This window comes from Bacillus rossius, chromosome 14, assembly GCF_032445375.1.
Source record: "Bacillus rossius redtenbacheri isolate Brsri chromosome 14, Brsri_v3, whole genome shotgun sequence".
Classification (NCBI taxonomy): Eukaryota; Metazoa; Arthropoda; class Insecta; order Phasmatodea; family Bacillidae; genus Bacillus; species Bacillus rossius.
The window spans coordinates 2,031,602-2,049,889 of record NC_086341.1 but is presented as its reverse complement, the minus strand read 5'-3'; the positions used below and the strand labels follow the sequence as shown (position 1 = coordinate 2,049,889).

The window sequence follows — 18,288 nt, the reverse complement described above, 5'->3', positions numbered from 1 at the left end:
CACAGAGAGGCCCTGCCAGCTAAACTAATGCTGACAGTCACTTGTCACGCTGAGAAGGTCCGCCCGTCTAAACACAACCGCACAACGTGATTGCTCCATCCCGCAACAACGTTGAAATAAATTTAAAAATCCAGTTAGCTGATAAAAAAAAAACCTATACCAATTGCCTAACAGTTAAGCAAGTAAACTGAAAGAACACACAGAAAAAAATTTTTTTATGAAGTTAAAAGCACCAATAATTTATAGTTGCAAAAAATTATACGTTAGAAAAAGTTACACTTATTTAAGTGGTTTTCATTATACCATTAAAGGGTTGCTACAAGCCTGGAATTCAAATATTCCCAGACTTTTCCATGTTTCGGAGACAAGAACTGACAAGCTTTCCTGACGTTCCCGACACTGATTATCCTGCATCCCTACTCGGGTGTTGCTATCTGGGGGGAAAACGTGCATATGCCGTTCAAAAGTCATCTTTATCTTAAAAAGTATGCCTGCTAAAGCAAACTAATGTCTGCAAGATCAAACTTGGAAGAAAAAACAAGCAACGGATTTCACCCACATCTAAATTAATTTCTTGATAAAACTCACCCTATAGAAATTAATTCTTTAATACTATAACCTTTGATTTACCACGGGAAGGGGGGAAACACTCTAAACAAATAAGCTTCATGGATGAGATTTACTCACTTATGCAAAGATCATACTGTTGGGAAAAAAAAAAAAAGTGAAAATAATAGGTTTGGAAAAATTAAATTAATTTTTTTAAACAAACCAATTTATTATAGACATTGGCATGAGACAAACGTCACGCAAAATATACGTGAAAAATCAGTAGGTAGTGCTTAAAAGCAGTACAAGTATTACAAAATTTATAATGAATTAAAATTAAAAAACAATATTTAAATTATAATTAGAAATTCTGTCTACACTCAAGGTTACATGATACTGAAAGATCGTTTCACGAGTCACTCTCTTCATTCCAGAAATATTACGTGATTGAACTGACTCTTTCATGTATTTCCTGACCCTTTTAATTTCCCTGACTTTAGTCTCTTTCCTATAACTGTTGCAACCCTGCATTAGAAGTAGCACCAAAAGAAAACTAAAAAAATGGAGTATTTTATTTTACAGTTCGCAGCCAAATACTAAACAATTTTATGTAAAGTATTTTAGTTATAAGGTTTAAAAATGGTGCATACTCTGCAGATGTTGATTTACGTAGCTACATTGGCAGATAAGGAAGACTACATATTCAAACTAAAACAGCACTTGAGTTTACTACAAACCCATTAATACTGCACCAATACACCATAATTCAAGATTACAGCTACTGAAACTCACTACTCAACTGCTACAGTTCAGCTTGAAATAAAATTCAAGTGCAAAACTGAATAAGAAAGCCGCTCTAAAATGAGCGAGGCATTATCTCTCCGCACATTACTACGAACACAGATATCACCACTAATATTATAAATGCGAAAGTGAGTTTGTCCTTTCACGCAGCAACGGAGCAATGAATTGACAATTTTTGCATATAGATAGTTGATAGGCCGGAGAGTGACATAAGACTACATATAATTATGAAATTCCATCCCTAAGGGAGTTAAAAAGGGGTAGATTCTGTTTTATAATAGAAAATCATAGGAGACAGGACACAGACACACAAACAGTTTGTCTTATTTCTCTATGTCCGTCACACGATTAGTTAGGTCTAGTAACTTCCTATCTTCTCCTGGGCGAAACCCATCCGTTTAGAGAAGCTTGCGGCGGCTAATGAACCAAAGACACTAATAACAGTTTAGTTTAGCACTTCGTTAACAGATGGTGTCCGTCACGTCTTTCCCAGGGGTTGCCTGCCTTGCCACAAACTGGAGCTGAAGATTGGCATCCCTGCTTTTCTGATGCACTGAGATTGTGCAATCAATGGAACTTTGAAATCAGAATTCCCTGTTTGTACGTCCTACGGACTTGAAACTCGGTAGTGATGTTCCTTGCATTGCGATAAGTGCCCGGGCAACACTGGGAACTTCAGTTAGGGCGCGGTTACACGGGACCCTGAACTACTTCAGGTGAACATGTTTAAGTAAACACGTTTACAAACGCGAAAGTGTGCGGTTACACGGTAGTTGCTGAAAAGTGTGTTTAGCTCTAAAACCGATTGTCTACTGTCAACGAATGACTGTGTTGTTGATCTCTATTTTTTAATTGCATCCAGAAAACGCGGGATTTTCTCACTTGTTTATACATTATCAGCAGAAATGAAATGTGTTTACATATTGCTCAATATTTTTTTACAAATCGGGAATTCAAACATGCACAGTAAAATTTTTAAACTTATTTTTTATTATTTTTTGAGCGAGAGTACCTATCTCAGTTTTAAGAAAATTAAGGTCAGGATAAATTAAAAAATATGTATAATTATCTGTTGGTTTTTTTGTTGCATTCGGTAAAATATTACTCGAACTTGTGCCAGAAACACTTTCCATCTAGAATTTCTGCAAAAGACTATTTATATTCTAAACAGCCAATCAGAGGCTAATGTAGAAGATATGTCGATCTGAACTACTTTGCCAACCTGTTTAAGTTAAATGAGAAATGGCCTCGAACGAAACATGTTCAGACTGTGTGTAACCGCACTCAACAGCTGAACATGTTCACCTGAAGTAGTTCAGACTCCCGTGTAACCGCGCCCTTAGTTTGATAATATTGAGCAACATTGCTTAGTGAGTGATGGGATCGACACTTGACCAGTGCGTTTCACGAGCAACTGACGACCGTTACCTCGATAAAATCCCAACACACATGCACAGAGGGATGGCTAATGAACAAAAAAACATTTTGATAATGCAATTAAAATGTATATAAGTCAAGTATTTGTTTAAAAATGATATCACGCCAGCACAAAAAAGCTGCTTACACGAAAATTACTACACATATATATCTATTTTACTGTCAGACTGGGCAGTTATTACAAAGTAGATACATCATTTAAGTAACAATTTTGGCTAAAATTATGTTAAAAGTATACAAATATTAAACTTGCATGACAAAATTCAGTTCTTGCTAACACTTATAAAGTAATAATGGATTATAAATTTACTCAACTGCATATACAAGACCACTAGTGAATAAATAGTCAAACTTTATTATTTTTAAAATTCTATTCTGTTAATCAGTACCTTTTGCTTCCATTCCAAATGCATACGTATTCACTTTGAGCAGTTAATAAATGACCAAATCTTTCTGAAGTACAATATTAGACTACCTTACAAATGCTACATTTGAAAATGGCTGCTGCTCTTTAATGATATCATCAACAAATGAGAATCCAGATACTAGTCATGTATGCTAACAATTCCTTTAAACCTGCTAGAAAAAAATACACCTGCTATTCACACTAAGTGTTGCTAAGTAAATATTTTTTTTTTGCCATTGTAAGATGAAATTAAGTTTAATTGTGATATTACAGCAACTTTAGGAATAAGATTCCTCGCAGGCTTATGAAAACAAGCATTTACCATACAAGTGAAGGCATTAAATCACCCAAGTGGCAGTAAAAAAAAAGCAGATTTATTTTGGTACAACAGAACGTAGCACGAGCGCAGACATTACAGACGCAGCACAGTGAGTGAGGGTTCACAGCTTCAGAGGACTTTTAATACGAGACATTCAATCAAAAAAACCACCAGAGTTCTGTAAATACACTCAAAAAATGTAAAATGATAAAAACTTTCATATAAACCAGCTACAAAGCAATGACTACATTTTCACAGCAACAAAAAAAAATTTGTACTCTTAACTGACTAAAGAGAAAAAAGTTGTGCAATAAACAAACTTACATTATTTTTTCTAAAAAAAAAGAAGTTTTAAAAATGCACACACTACAACTACGTGTATATGATCAGTCGACCAACTAAAGTATTTATTTTTCACACCTCCTAAAATGTTAATGTTCACAAATAAGGGTTGCGCATAGGTCGTGTATCTACAATCGCTACGATTGCAAAAAAAAAAAAAAAAAACACAGGCATTTACATCTAAAACTAAAACTAGATAGAATGCGACTACTGCAGAAACAACGATGACTGGGTTGACTGCAACTGACTTGCGCATCACGTGGGCTGCCAACATAAAGCACGAGTTACCAACAGCACGGAAACCACTGCACGACAAACGTTACTTCATCACACAAGTCAAATGACTTAACATGTTGCACTACTACTTCCAGACTCTGAATGAACTTTCTCTGTAGCAAACTCGAATGAAGAAGAGGAAGAAAAACTTTAGTCATATGACCATCACATTATTTTCCTCTTTAGTTTTATTTGTGCAAGGTGTCTTCATTCATTTTCCCACAGTTGTATTTGACAATGGTTTATGTCAGTTCCAAATTCCCATGGCAAATACTAGACCTGTGCAAATATTAATATATATATAAAAAATCATATTCAATTCAACCTTGAATACTAACACTTTGAAATAACGAATATATTTGAAATAGCATACCTTGTGAGTTTGTCATATACCAACATTTACTAGTGAGATAAAGTGAGTTGTGCAATATAGATACCAGTTTTAGCGTTTATTTGAACTTCATAATCAAAAACATTAACAATAAGCAATGTTTTGAACATTTAAAAATTACTAAAAGTTTTTTTTTCTCTACCGTCTCGCTAAACAGTAACTGAAGAAATTGCATAAACAATTCCAAACATGGCACATTTTTCGTTTAGTTAACTCGAGAACAAAACATTCTTTTTATTCTTTTCATCACATGCACAGAAACGAGACGGGAAAAAAAATCAACAAGCAAGAACTACAACACCACATAACATGGACACTCCATTGAGATGGGCATTAAAAGAAGTAATCGTCATAGTTTCAACATCATATAAATAGAGTTTCAATTGAGCTAACACCATGTGTTACAGAAGCTGCATACTTGCTATGTAGATCTATGATGAAACAGATGTGTCTCAAAACTATATTAAAAAAATTGTAAATAATGGTTTAAGATTCAACATTAAATTAGCAAATATTGTGTTTAAAATATCGCTGAACTAATCTAAAATTCAATTTACCAGACTGCCGTTAACAACGAAAACTCTGGAATAACTAGGGTCTAAATATGTGAACATGAGCTCATTCAGTCACCAATTTGAGAATACAGCAACAAAAAACTTTTTTTTTAAAAGTTTTTCGTAGAAGAGATTGCAGTGTATTTCACTGTTTTTTGCAAAATTATTTTCTGGATTAAGCATGTATAGTAGCAGGATGTAGAAAATAGGACGAATTGGAAACTTAATTGAAAGGTTGGTTTGTTGGTTAGGTTAAATGCATAATTACAAAACAATTATTTTGTAATTTGAATATTTTAATGGCAGCTGAATCGACTTAATCCACCTTTCACTTTAGTATTATTTGTCTAATTTTCCCAAGCTGTCACACGACGTGAATTTTTTTTTTTGGTGGGATTCCAATTCTCATTCTTACTAACAGAATTGAATATTCGTATCCGCAAATAATTTGATATTCATATTCAATTATAACTAAACAAAATAAGTACTCACACAGGTCCAGTAAATACTAGTGAAACTAATTTCAAATATCTGTGAACCCTCCCCCCCCCCGAACCAGTACAAAGATAGGAAAAAAAAAATGAAAAGAAAAAAAAAACCAGTAGATTTAAAATAATCTTTAAGGCCCCCCCCCCCCCCCCCAACACAAAAAATTTTTTTTATCCAAGAATGCAGAAAAATGAGAAGGGTTAAAAAAAAATTAGGTTTTGATTTTCTGTAAAATATCTCACTTTGATTCTTTGTGTGTCACATATCTGTTGATTGTCTACTTTAATGACAAAACCCTTGCAACAAATATTTTTTTCTTTTCTTTCAGTAGCTCCTTTGCAATTGTTCGACAGCCAACGAGGCACAAGAGAATGCAGTCAACGCCAGCATCTACACACAAAAGCTACGCTACGCGACGCTACGACGCAACCCTCGCAACAAACAACTATATCCCAGCTTACTGACAACATCTACATACAACTGTACTGGTTACGTATCTCAAGTTACGCTTGGAATGCAATTACAGATACCTAAGACATGTAAAAACAGTTTTTTTTTGGTAATATCTTATACACAAATATATATGTATATTTGTATAATTCTCATATGATAAAAAAAATTACAATGTACACATACTTGTAAATCAAGACAAATACGTTTTGCCTATATTTATTTTATTTAGTAGTTTAATACCCTAACATGTAAATATTGCACATTCAAAAAATCTTAAATGACATTCACTTTGATGTCTCACTTTGGAAAGAGAGAAAAAAATGAATCTCACAACCGCCATTCTATGACCTAAAGCACTTGTGATTATGTTTTAAGTTACTGCCAACTGAAATGTGGTTTGGGACGTGCAGCGCTGGCAGCACGCAGGAGTCTGTTCGGCCCGTGTTCGACACGGCTACCAACAGCCAAACGACACGCACCTCACGCCAGTCTAACTTCTACAAGCTCCTCGTCTAAAACTACCACAGATGTTTCAAACTTATTCCAGTAACACAAATGCTTCTACAGAATGGAACCAACATGTCAGTTGGCAACAAATAAGCATTTAAAACAAAGCACTATTTAGTAAAAAAACAAAAAAAAAAAAAAAAAAGAAATAAAAATACAATGTAGAAAATACAATTTTTTGAACACCTGTATTTTTTTTTTTGCCACATTAACTAACTATAACAGTAACACACACAAATTGGTCTTAAACAAAGATATTACTTATATCAACAACATAAAATAAAATATATATATTTTTGTAATTTAATATTTTACAATTTTTTTTTATTTTTAGTTTTAGTGAATGAACAGTTATCACCATTACTTAAATATAGTCAATAAAACAACTCTTTTGTTTTTGTAGATATAGAAACAAATATTCTTGCACTTTCAAAAGGTACTGTATATTAGTAGAAGAATATCTTACAATGGTATTAGTTAACTGACTCATCACAACAAAATATAGTTTAGGCAATAACTTCTTTTAAAAAAACTAAACATAACATAACTAATACAACAGTCTAACATGACAAGATAATTAGAGACTTCAAATCAACATTCTGAACTTATACAAAAATCAGTAACTTCGTAAAAAAAAAAAAAATATTACACAAGATAACACAATGTAATAATAAAATTTCAAATGGTATGTTCATTGCTTGAAAAAAAAAAAAAAAAAAAAAAAAAATTAAGTTAACTTCTCTTAAACGAGCAAATAAAATATATATTGGCCAACCTCTCGTCGACAAAAGCAGTCCACATGAAATCAAAACGTAACAACACAATCGGGGGGGAGGAATATGGAAACGCAAAGGAGACGATCGCGCGACGACGTACCAGCGACGAACCGAGCTACATCTGAGCAACTAGGAAGACAAACAACAGGTTTTTGTTGCGGAGTTGCCGGGGCTCGAACGCAACGCGACGCGTATTCGTCGGCGCCGGATGCGGCTCGTCAAAGATCACCGGCCAGATACAAACACCGGGCACACGGGACCGGTGGCGGGCGCCAGACACCGCGCAAGCGCAATAGCGCCAGCTTCGCGCGGCCGGCCGCCACACCCCGTGTGCCATGTTTCGTTAAGCGTACTAAATCAAGGGAAGAGACAGACGCGCCACTCGCACGGCAGGCTCGGAACACACACGCAACAAACGCTCATGCCAGCCAACTTCGCACGCACATTTTTACCTGCTCGTGCAGTGGCCGGGAAAAGCACAAAGGGCATGAAAAAAGTATTTTTTTTGTATTTTTTTCTGGTTTCAAGAGCACAAACTACACATGACCTTTGTGCTGTTCGGTTCTGCATTAACAGCTGAAGAAACAACTTGCCTACCACAACAGGAAAAAACACAAATGATACATTTACGATCACAACTTGAAGCAAGTTGTTTCCTCAACTAATAGTTGACAATTTGGTTTTTTTTTTAAATTATGGATGGAATGATACAAAGATATTTTTTTCTTAATCAGAGACTTAACAATATATTGTGTTCAATACTGACAAAATTTAACACTTATTGCTAATGAATTTTTTTTGGTGATAGGGAGTAAAAAAAAGTGGCACTAAATACTACACATTACGGAGCGCTCTTCGACGCAAGTGAGAATATGTGTTATTGGCGAGTGGAGCGGAGGGGAAAATATCATTCATTTCTGCACAACGATAAAAACTTACTACCTTAAAAAAATTTTGTACACATTGAAAAAGACATATGTGATTTGTAAAAATTATCAAAAAAGTTTCTATCACAATTACCACAAATATATATATAACATTTTTGTAGATTTTTAAAATTTGTTTATTTTGAGGTAAATCATATGGGGATTAAAATGCGGTTGAAAATCACCCAGGCTCGCCTGCGGATCCTAAATATTTATTGTTTCAAGAATACCAGGGATGGGTGACTTCCAACCCATAAGGTCAAAAAGTTGTGTAAATATATTTATACATATACTCAAAACATGTATAGTTTTCATATTTAAATCTGAGCAGGTTTTACATAGTATAATATATATCATGTATAATTATTAGAGAGATGTATGCATGTGTAAAATTCTTAATTTTTTGTTGAGTTACTTAAGGCAAATAACAAAAATATATTCAACAAGTGAGTGTGTGAGACGTGAAATTACGCCGGCATGCGAACACGCGACGAGACACAGTAACAACCTCCGACATGACACGCACACCACACCCAGAAAACAACCGGAAAGAAACTGCAACATGCATGAAAACATGGACAGCCTAAGCTTACAGATTTTGATAGAATTTGTGACTATTTACATACACTTTATTATAGAAATATTTGTTTATAATGAATCTTAATGCTAATATTTTTTTTTTGCCACTAGTAAATATAGGCGCCAGACAAAATAACAACGAACTAGTAAGGTCACAACTGATCCTGAAGATACTAATATCACAGGCTTGTTTACAATACAGTGTATTTTTTATAATATTTTCCTACATAGAGCTAGATCAATCAAAAACAGCGAGAATTAACAGCTACCGACCACTTGCCGCGGGCGGCGATGCCGCGACAAAGTGGTTCCCGAATCACTGCCGATGGCCACGCTAAAAACTAGGGCGCAAGAAAGCGCAAAACTCCCCGACCTATAAGGGCGAGTCCTGCCCTCCTTTGGTGAAGTGGTGGGAAGGGACAAGTGGGGAAATAAAACGCATATTTTTGGCCACGTGACTAAAAACAACCCTTCCGTTCCATCACTAACCACACAGGCACTTCGAAAAAATGAGTCGCAAAAGCTCAAAAATCGATGAAATTTTTTTTTGTGCAATAAAATACAGCACATGGAAATACAAAATATACTGGATAAATTTGGAAAATACACTCTCTAAGATCTGAAAGGAAAAAAGATAACACTCACGTGCCACCAATGATACCGATGACGGGTACAATACAGCTTTGTTTCAAATATCGAAACATAAAAAGATATTCATTAGGACTAACTACAGTAAAATATGAACACACCTACGAAAAAATAAACCATTTTCTTAGCTCCTTACAACACAGCGCACAGAACACAAGTGAACAGCCGTTTAACACATCACACACGCAAAGTACATACAGAGAACAGCTATAAGATGCACTTACATCCGAGGCCAAAAACTGTGTCCAAAAGTTAACACACGAGACAGAAAATACACTTGCAGGATTACAACATAAACAGAACGTGCGCCAAGACGCACGCACAAAAAAACAAGCGAGCCGACCTGAGCAAATATTGTTAAGATTGCAACACCGTTTACATCCTCGCTGATAAAACACACGAGCACACGTTAGCTGCAGATAAAAAATTTCTTTAGGAACCATACAACTATTACTAAAAAATATAATTTAGTGTAAAAATCAAAAACTAAAATCAGTGTATAAGTAAAAATATTCCATTAACAGCACAAATATTTAGATTATGCTAAATGCATCTCACATGACCTAAATGAGTTTTCAATAAATTTTAAATCTACTCGTATAAAACTAAACACTTTTTTTTTTTGCTCCTCCTTCAAGAGAGAACGAGGGATACTTAAAAAATATTAAATTTTTTTTTCATGGCATCAACATTAAAAAATCTTTTCTTACAATATACGTATATGATACATTTGATTGCAAAAAATGACACAACATAGAAAACGAATATTGTGCAAAGTAAAAGAACTAGTGGATGCGAGATCAAGGGTTGGCGTCGGCCGCGCGCGCGCCTACATGATGTAGAGCGTGTTCAGCACCAGCACGTGGTGGTTGTTCTTGGCCAAGGTCACGATGAAGCCCTCGGAGGTGATCTTCAGGCCGCAGCAGCGCGACACCTGCAACACCCGGCGCGTCACTCCGCACAACACCCTTTCAACCACGGTTGGCACAAGAGTCTAGCGGCAGCAATGCTACCTTCCTGCAACTGGCTGCAAATGCCAATCCTCTCCGAAGTTGGCCGATCGGTAGCTATCCAGCGCTAGGAAACCGTTTACATGATTTCCAAGTATCTTTAATGTAACTATCCTAACCAAATCAACCGTCCACAAAGTTTTAAACTATTTATAATGTAGCTAACCTAACCTAATTGACCATTAGTTATCATGTCCTTACCTGAAAATTACAATTTAATTAATAAATTTACTTTTATTTGCATTCATTATTCAAATATATTTATTACTTTTGAAATGTTACATACTCGTATTTATTTTTACAAGTACAAAAAAAAAAAAAATTCGCACCTGCTGAGATTCGAACCGTCAACCTTACGATTAGAAGATAGCACCGCTGAGCGCTCAGATACGAGGCCATATTTGATAATTGGAAGTTTCAGATGATATATATAATCGTGCCGCCGGCCCCGGAACGAGCGTGAGCGGTGCAGCATTTGCAGCCAGTTGCAGGAAGGTAGCATTGCTGCCGCTAGACTCTTCTCGGTTGGCTGGTTCAAACCAAGAAGTGGTTCTAACACAATTTTTTTTTTTTAAATAATGTACCGTATTTAATCGCATAATGTCCACCTCCGCATTATGTCCGCACCTTTCTTTTTAAATACTTGAAATTGAATTTTTTAAAATCTGCATAAAGTCCGCACCAGACAAAGCAACCCTTGGCCACCCCTGAAAGGCACGGTAACGGGATGGAGAATTATCGACGCTGTCAACAATGCTTTGACCTTGAGTTGTTGATTTCTCCGGAGCGGTCGCTGAGAGGGTTTTGTAGCGTGGAGAAACCGTCCGGACTCAGAAACTCGCATTCCACTGCGCAGCTGCCTGTGACGTCACGCGAGTTGCAAGGGGATGGGCTATATACAGTAGAACCCTGTTATAATGAATCTGAAGGGAGTAGGTTATATGTTCACTATAGAGGGGAAACTTTATATCTGGGAAAACTTTTATATTGGCAATACATACTCAAAAGCAAAATCTTAACTACACATAGGCCTAAGACAAGAAAATAAAGAATGAAAATACTCAAAGCAACAGTTTTATGAGCAAATGCAGATATTATTTTTAATTCACTATACATGTACAAACTTTCTATTAATGGTTTTTCAACATATGCATATTTTCCTTTTTTCAGGCGTTTAATAGGTACTCTGTGACGTATTCGCAGCTTGAGAAAGAAGATTGTTCAGCTTGTTTAATATTGTACTTAATGTGGATGTTGTAATTCCCAGTTCCTTTGCTATTAACACGTGCGGGACAGTGAGGTTAAAGTCTACCTTTTCAATAATGTCCAGTTTATGTCGCACAGATAATGCCTTACGTTTTTTAACGCGTTTTTCACCCTTTTTTATGTACGTATTTCTTATTGAAGCACATTTGCAGCTTATTAAAACAAAATTCTTTTTACCGTCAAAAGTAAATAAACGAAAAATAACGAGTCTGGCGCATCAAAGATCACTACGTATCATTTAGTATCGCAGTTGCTATAGTTGGAACGAAATTTTCTGACTTTCTATGGAAAAATTTAGTCCACAGAGGTCTATCTAGTGGTAGTCTTACGAACCTTACTCAATCAAAATGTCCGAAACGTAAACGATAAAAATGGGACGTAAAAATATTGAATTTGCTGCTATAATGTACATACGTATTTGTGTGGCGGTAATTTATTTTTAATTTTGATAACATATTAAATGTACACGCGTTCGCCCATTCTTTAACAATGCAGGGAAAACTATTTTTATTTTCACCAGACTGATCACCATTTCTGGCTACACGTACCATACCGAGGCCACTCGAATACGACTTGTTTATAATATAAACGGTGGACAATCGAGTAGCTTATTGCGGAGAAAATCTTCAATGTGATCCTAAATAGACGTTTTGAGAAAAAAACTTGTAATTATATGAAAATATAGAGATAATTGTGCATTATGTCGGCAAAATTTGTTCGTGGTACGCGGGAAAACGTATCAACATTGACAAAAGTTGTACGCTATATCCAATAAATTAATACATAACCTCACATCATTTTGCCGGGACTGAGACGGAAATTCACAATAAACGGGAATTCATTATAGGCGGGTTCACTATAAACGGGTTCTACTGTATAGCACAAGCCAGTACACGTCAACTCACACTACGTCACAAAGTAGGGGAGGTAGCGGAGAAGTGGTGGGGGTACATGCGCATGGTGTTTTTATACACACAAAGGGTAAGGGACAGGGAGGGAGGCTCGCCGGCGCCGGCTAATGCAGACATTAGACATCTGCCCCGTGCCGTCAGTGGTCATCTCAATGAAAGATTAAAAAAATATCTTTTCACGCAAAGCGTTTATTTTGTGTAGGCTGGCTACGGCTTCTGAAGGTAAGAGCGCACAAGCGAGTAAGAAAAAGAAAAAAATATGAGTAGTGGCTTCCACTAATCGCGGGCACCCAATTACCTCAACACCTGTCACATTTCTCACATCCGCTGCGGAGGGTCACCAGTCACCAGCGCTCTGCTAGTAAACTAATTATGAGAGAACAATTTTTTTACTCTACACAAAACGTAAAATTTTGAGGAAAAATTTTTTTTTCCGGACTTCACCTCATAATGTCCGCACCTCATATTTTTGGTCAAAAATGTAGCCTAATTACTGCGGACATTATGCAAGTAAATACGGTATTTTTAAGTAGAACATTTACAGTGTTCTATAGCATAATTCTCGCAACGTTAATTTAGGACATCAAAATTTGGAGAAAGATATTTAGCGTAAACGTTGCATGATGTTTTTAGTTCTGCTGTTAGATTCCGAGCGCTTTGTGTGCGTAGTTTTCCCGTACAAAACAATGTATTTTAAATTTGTAATCTAACAGTCATTCGGATATAAAAACTGATTTATTTAATTAACAGAAATACAAAGTTGCCTGATGTGTAAATTTTCTTTTAAAATAAGTTTTCAAACCTTATAACTTCATCGGTTAGTCTTCGTTGCTGCTGTGTACCACTTATAAAAAATGTAGCCAGCGCCAGTTGGCATCAATCATGTTTGGTTTTGTTTATTCCCATATGAAGCTAGTACACGTAGTCTAATACAGTAGAGCTTCATTATAAAGAACACGAAGGGACCAAAATTATGTTCTTTATACCGAAATCAAAATGATTGCCTGTTTTGGGGTTTTTAACGTAACTTGATCTTGTTAAAAAACAAAGTAGAAAATCTAATACCAATATGAATGGTACAAGCATCAATTACTTTAACAGCTATTTTTTGGGATCAAGATACATACTACATACATACATACTAGTATGTATATGTACAATACAGAATTACGTAGGTAAGTTGTTTGCCAAAGCAGTAAGCCTACCTTTGAAATCAAGACAAGCTGTTTGCAAAAATGCTGTAATAAATCAAAAATATAAAATTTAAAAGTTAGGAAATTTTTTTTTACATTTTATTGTCTTCCAAACTGGATCGCTGGGTGAGAATTGTGGATAATGTTGATTTGGAGATACTGAACGTTTTAGCCACATCAGTCTTTTTACTTCCTTTATCTACTGCTTTTAACATTTCAAGTTTCACATCAATCGCCTTTCGTTTCCTAGAAGACATGTTCAGAAGTACAGTTTTTTAAACTATAAAAACTAATGGACCCGACACATGTAAAAATAAGTTATACTCGTAGTATAGCCACATTTCTCAAACAATAAACAATGAAACGACCAGAGATGTGTGTGTAGCAATACTTTATGATGTAGAACTTCCCATCGGTTAAACACGTCGTGCGAGCATAGAACAAAGAGTAATGTCAGCGAACACCACAATGCAGCGCTTTAGTCGCTACACCAGTTTTGTGCATTAATTTCAACACTAGTCCATTGCAGTCATCTATGGCGCGTATCAAAATAAATAAGATGGCAGTTTGTGGGTGAATGGCGACGATTTTATCCGTTTTTCGTTTACCGTGCCGGGCAGAAAAGTGTTCGTTCAAACAAATATTTATAGAATATTTTAAAAATTTGCACGAGAAAATTTGTACTAGTGAAATTTTTTTACGTTAAGTTATATGGACGTCTGACGGGTCCAAAGGCATAGTTCGTAGTAATGAATTGTTTGCTCTAATGAAGTTCGTTGAAACGGTGTTTTACTGTATTGATATTGATAGCTTTTAAGTGCAAGTGATTGGTGATCAGACATTTTCAAGTACAGTTACAGCAAAACCCCTTATTTGCACTTTTCATGGGGACAAAGTAAAAAAGTGTAAAAAGCGGGAAAGTGTAAATAAAGGGAAAAGTATAAAAAGGAGTACAGCTTACCTTATTTAGTATTTTTTTTTCCTTTTGTTTAATAGCACATACTATAATGCAGGTACAAACACACTAACAACAAATTTTACTTTAGTATTTAATCAATTATTAATTTACCACATTTGACAAAAATAAAAAAAGAATGAAAGCCAAAAGGTTTTTCTGATTACCGTATTCACTCGCGTAATGTCCGCCCTCGCATAGTGTCCGCATCCTTTACAGTAAACTCCCGGTATATCGCGCCCCGATTGATCGCGAAATCGGGTATATCGCGGGTCAAACCATGTCCCCCAGTCAGAAATGAATAATAATGGAATAAATGGTTGATAGCCGATTAGGATAAATTTGCGTTGTAACTAACAAACTAAGCATCGGGCAGAAAAAAGCCTAGGCGTAGAAAATGTCCGCAGTGAAATTATAAACAAGATATCTCCGTACATTATTCCTCTATCTTGTAGGGTTTTCAAATTATGGTCCAATCCAGCCCAGTGATATTTTCTGAAAGACTAGTTCTTAACATCGCTTTATCTCACAAATGAAGCATCGGAATGGGACCTGATAAAGCCCATAGTCCAGCGACATTATCCAGCGTGACTCGGCTGGGGATTGATGTTGGATAGGCTTGGTTGTCGGCAAGCGCTGGGTAGGGAGAGGCGAGCCGAGAATATGGAGAGAGGTAGAGATTGGAGCGGGCAGAAACACGAGGGGGAGTGGGGGGGGGGGGGGGTGGGGGGGAGGGAGGGAATGTGTTCACGCAGCACACAGGCAGAGCATAAGTCACTTGACTGAGCAGCGTCCCTGCATACAAGGCAAAATCAGGTAGTCCGGTGTTTCAAATTCCACTCCAGAATCTTAATTGGTACTTTACTGGACATCTGTATATAAATGTTTTGTTACAACTTAAACCTACAGACGTAATGTTATTGGGTAATTCATTGTATTATACACGTTCATCTTTTTACTTTGGTATAATGTTTTAACATTAAATGGTAAAGTAAATCGGCTAGCGTATTTTTAATCTTTGCCCAGGAATTCCCAGTGGTTCAATACTTACGTGAACCATACTGTACCACTTTTGCCGTGAGGTAGTAAACAAGTCCCGGAAATGTTTATGTGTAGCCGTCTCCCGACCTTTATCCAGAGGCTGGGGAATATAACACTTGCCGATCCGAGCCACACACACTCAGCAACTCGACACAGTGTTTGGTGAAATAAGTAGAGACATAGTTTAACACGGTTTTTAATACGGCGTCACTGATTGCGCTAAAATTAAATTGGCACAATTTTTGTTTCCCACACGTGACCATTTATAATTTACTGTAAGCATGGATAATAAAGTTTAACCACTTGACACGATAGACGATTCTTTATTTTTTATTGTATGAATGCTAGAATCGTTCTTTCCTGTATCTGCGGCCTACTTCTGCAAAAGACAAGCTATCTGTAAGTAAATATAGAATTTTTATTTTGTCAATCAAACTCGGTACTTTGCGATTCATATTCGGTTTGAAGTATCACTACGGCCTTTCTTTTTAGAAGACTTCGACCACAGAATCGAGTGTAACCGCACACACTGCACTTACTTTGTTATGGACACTGACGAAGCAGATACTGTGGCTGACACCACGAGACTGGCAGCAGCTTGTGTGCCGCACGTGTGTATGGCGGCGTGTGGCACGCTCGTAGGCCGTGCGACAAACTGTGCGCGGCACGCGGAAAAATTAAAACAATTCAACATTTAATATTTATCTTTAAAATTTATTATTTTTATTTTTTCACCCACGTTTAGTGAAAACTGCGGATGCAAAGTCCGCACAACAGCGGGCCGTCTATACTGTGCGTGCTTGCCGACCTATTAGAACACAGGCGGTGTTTTATGCCTTTTGACCTTGGTCACATCGAAACATTGCGGTTATGCAACAACGCGGGTAAACGTTATGTCCCCCGACAACCGCGTTAAATAGGGAGTGTACTGTATTTATATATCCTTAAAAGAAAAAATTAAAAATTCGCATAATGTCCACCCCAGTCGTCTACGGCGGGCAACACAACTTTGGCCACCCCTAAAGGATGCAGTACGAATGGAAAGTTGACGGCTCTGTAAACAAAGCCGTGACCTTGAGCTGTCCTTTCTCTCCTGTCCTGAAAAGGTGGGGAAATTCGTTGAACTGAACAAAGCACGGTAACGGTAAACACAGCTGACCAACACGCACGCAAGTTCAAGGCATGAGTTTCGCGTCGAGTTTTGTAGTGTAGAGTACAGAATGGGTAAATATAAATCCTTCACTGCGCTGTTTAAATTAAGAGTTGTTCGTTATGCTGAAGAGCATGGGAACAGGGCTGCTGAAAGGGAGTTTGAAGTGCACAAAAAAAGTGTTCGTCTCGATGGAACTGAAGATGATGGAATCTGGGAAGATAGAGATGACGACAGGAGCGATGCTGACGCAGAAAGCAGTAACGCTGAGGAAGATGATAGCGACGCGTCGGTAGCAGATTAGAAAGTGATGTGTTGAGAAAGACTTACATTTTTTTTTAAACTCTTAAGTGTATAATTTTCTTTTAAATTAGGTTTTCGTAACATTTACCTATTTGAAATTGCAGTTACTAAAATGCAGACTAAATTAATATTTTGAGTGCTGTTGCAGTATCAGTTTTTTTTGGGTAAGTAAGTTCATTATTTGAACTGTTTTAATGTTATGTTATATTTATAAAAAAAAATTAACATCACATTTGCTGACATGGATCAATGTTGTTTTCTGTTGAGGTAAGACACGCAGCGCAGCGTAAAAGAAACGTCAACTTTAATTAGTGTGTACCCTGTTTTACGTGTCAGGACAGAACAGAACCCCTCTTTGTTTACATTTGGTTGGAATCCCTCCCTTGGCCATTCTCACGCTCTAAATGTTTCCTTCCCCTTCCTCCTTCTCTACGTAACCACACTTATTTCAGTGTAGCGCGTATTTTTTTTTTTATGTTCCGGCGGGTGCGAGACAGTTACCGTTGGCAATTACAGCAAAGTAAACATGGTCTAAGCCGGGTTGTTTGCAAGCGATCCCGCAGCAATATTCTTTTAAAATACCTAGCTAGTGAAATCCAAATTGATTTTAGGTACGTTTTGTGCCTTTTTAGTGATAATTAAGACACAAAATTTTGTATTTTTGTATTTTTCCTCGCATAATGTCCGCACCCCATTTTTTTTGGCCAAAATGTGGTCAAATTACTGCGGACATTACACGAGTGATTACGGTACTTCCTAACAAAACAATCTGAAATTTTTTTCTGCTTGCTTTTTTTGGCTGTTCAAGGAGATTATTTGCATCTTCAAATTATAAATACAGTTGCAACCTGCAGCGTTTATAACAAATATGGGCCACATACACATTGCTATAAATAAATAATAATAAAAAAAACCACCAATTGGTGGAAATTTACCGTCAATAGCGCGACGTACGCGGAGAAATGTCACAGTACTCGATCAGCTGCTGTAACGACGCGGCGGC

General features: G+C 36.6%; 1 protein-coding gene across 3 annotated transcripts in view; it reads right to left on the bottom strand.

Moving 5' to 3' along the window:
* Window positions 1-18,288, bottom strand: part of LOC134538968 (brain tumor protein) — a 70,572-nt gene that overhangs the window by 5,792 nt on the left and 46,492 nt on the right. For 2 of the 3 annotated variants that reach the window (XM_063380610.1, XM_063380612.1), the window contains one exon: window positions 8,362-10,390. The exons of the other annotated variant lie outside the window; for it this stretch is intronic. In XM_063380610.1, coding sequence (XP_063236680.1) covers window positions 10,286-10,390 — 105 coding nt within the window. In that variant the 3' untranslated portion in view covers window positions 8,362-10,285. Of the gene's footprint in view, window positions 1-8,361; window positions 10,391-18,288 lie in introns of those variants that run through there. 3 annotated transcript variants of the gene reach the window in all.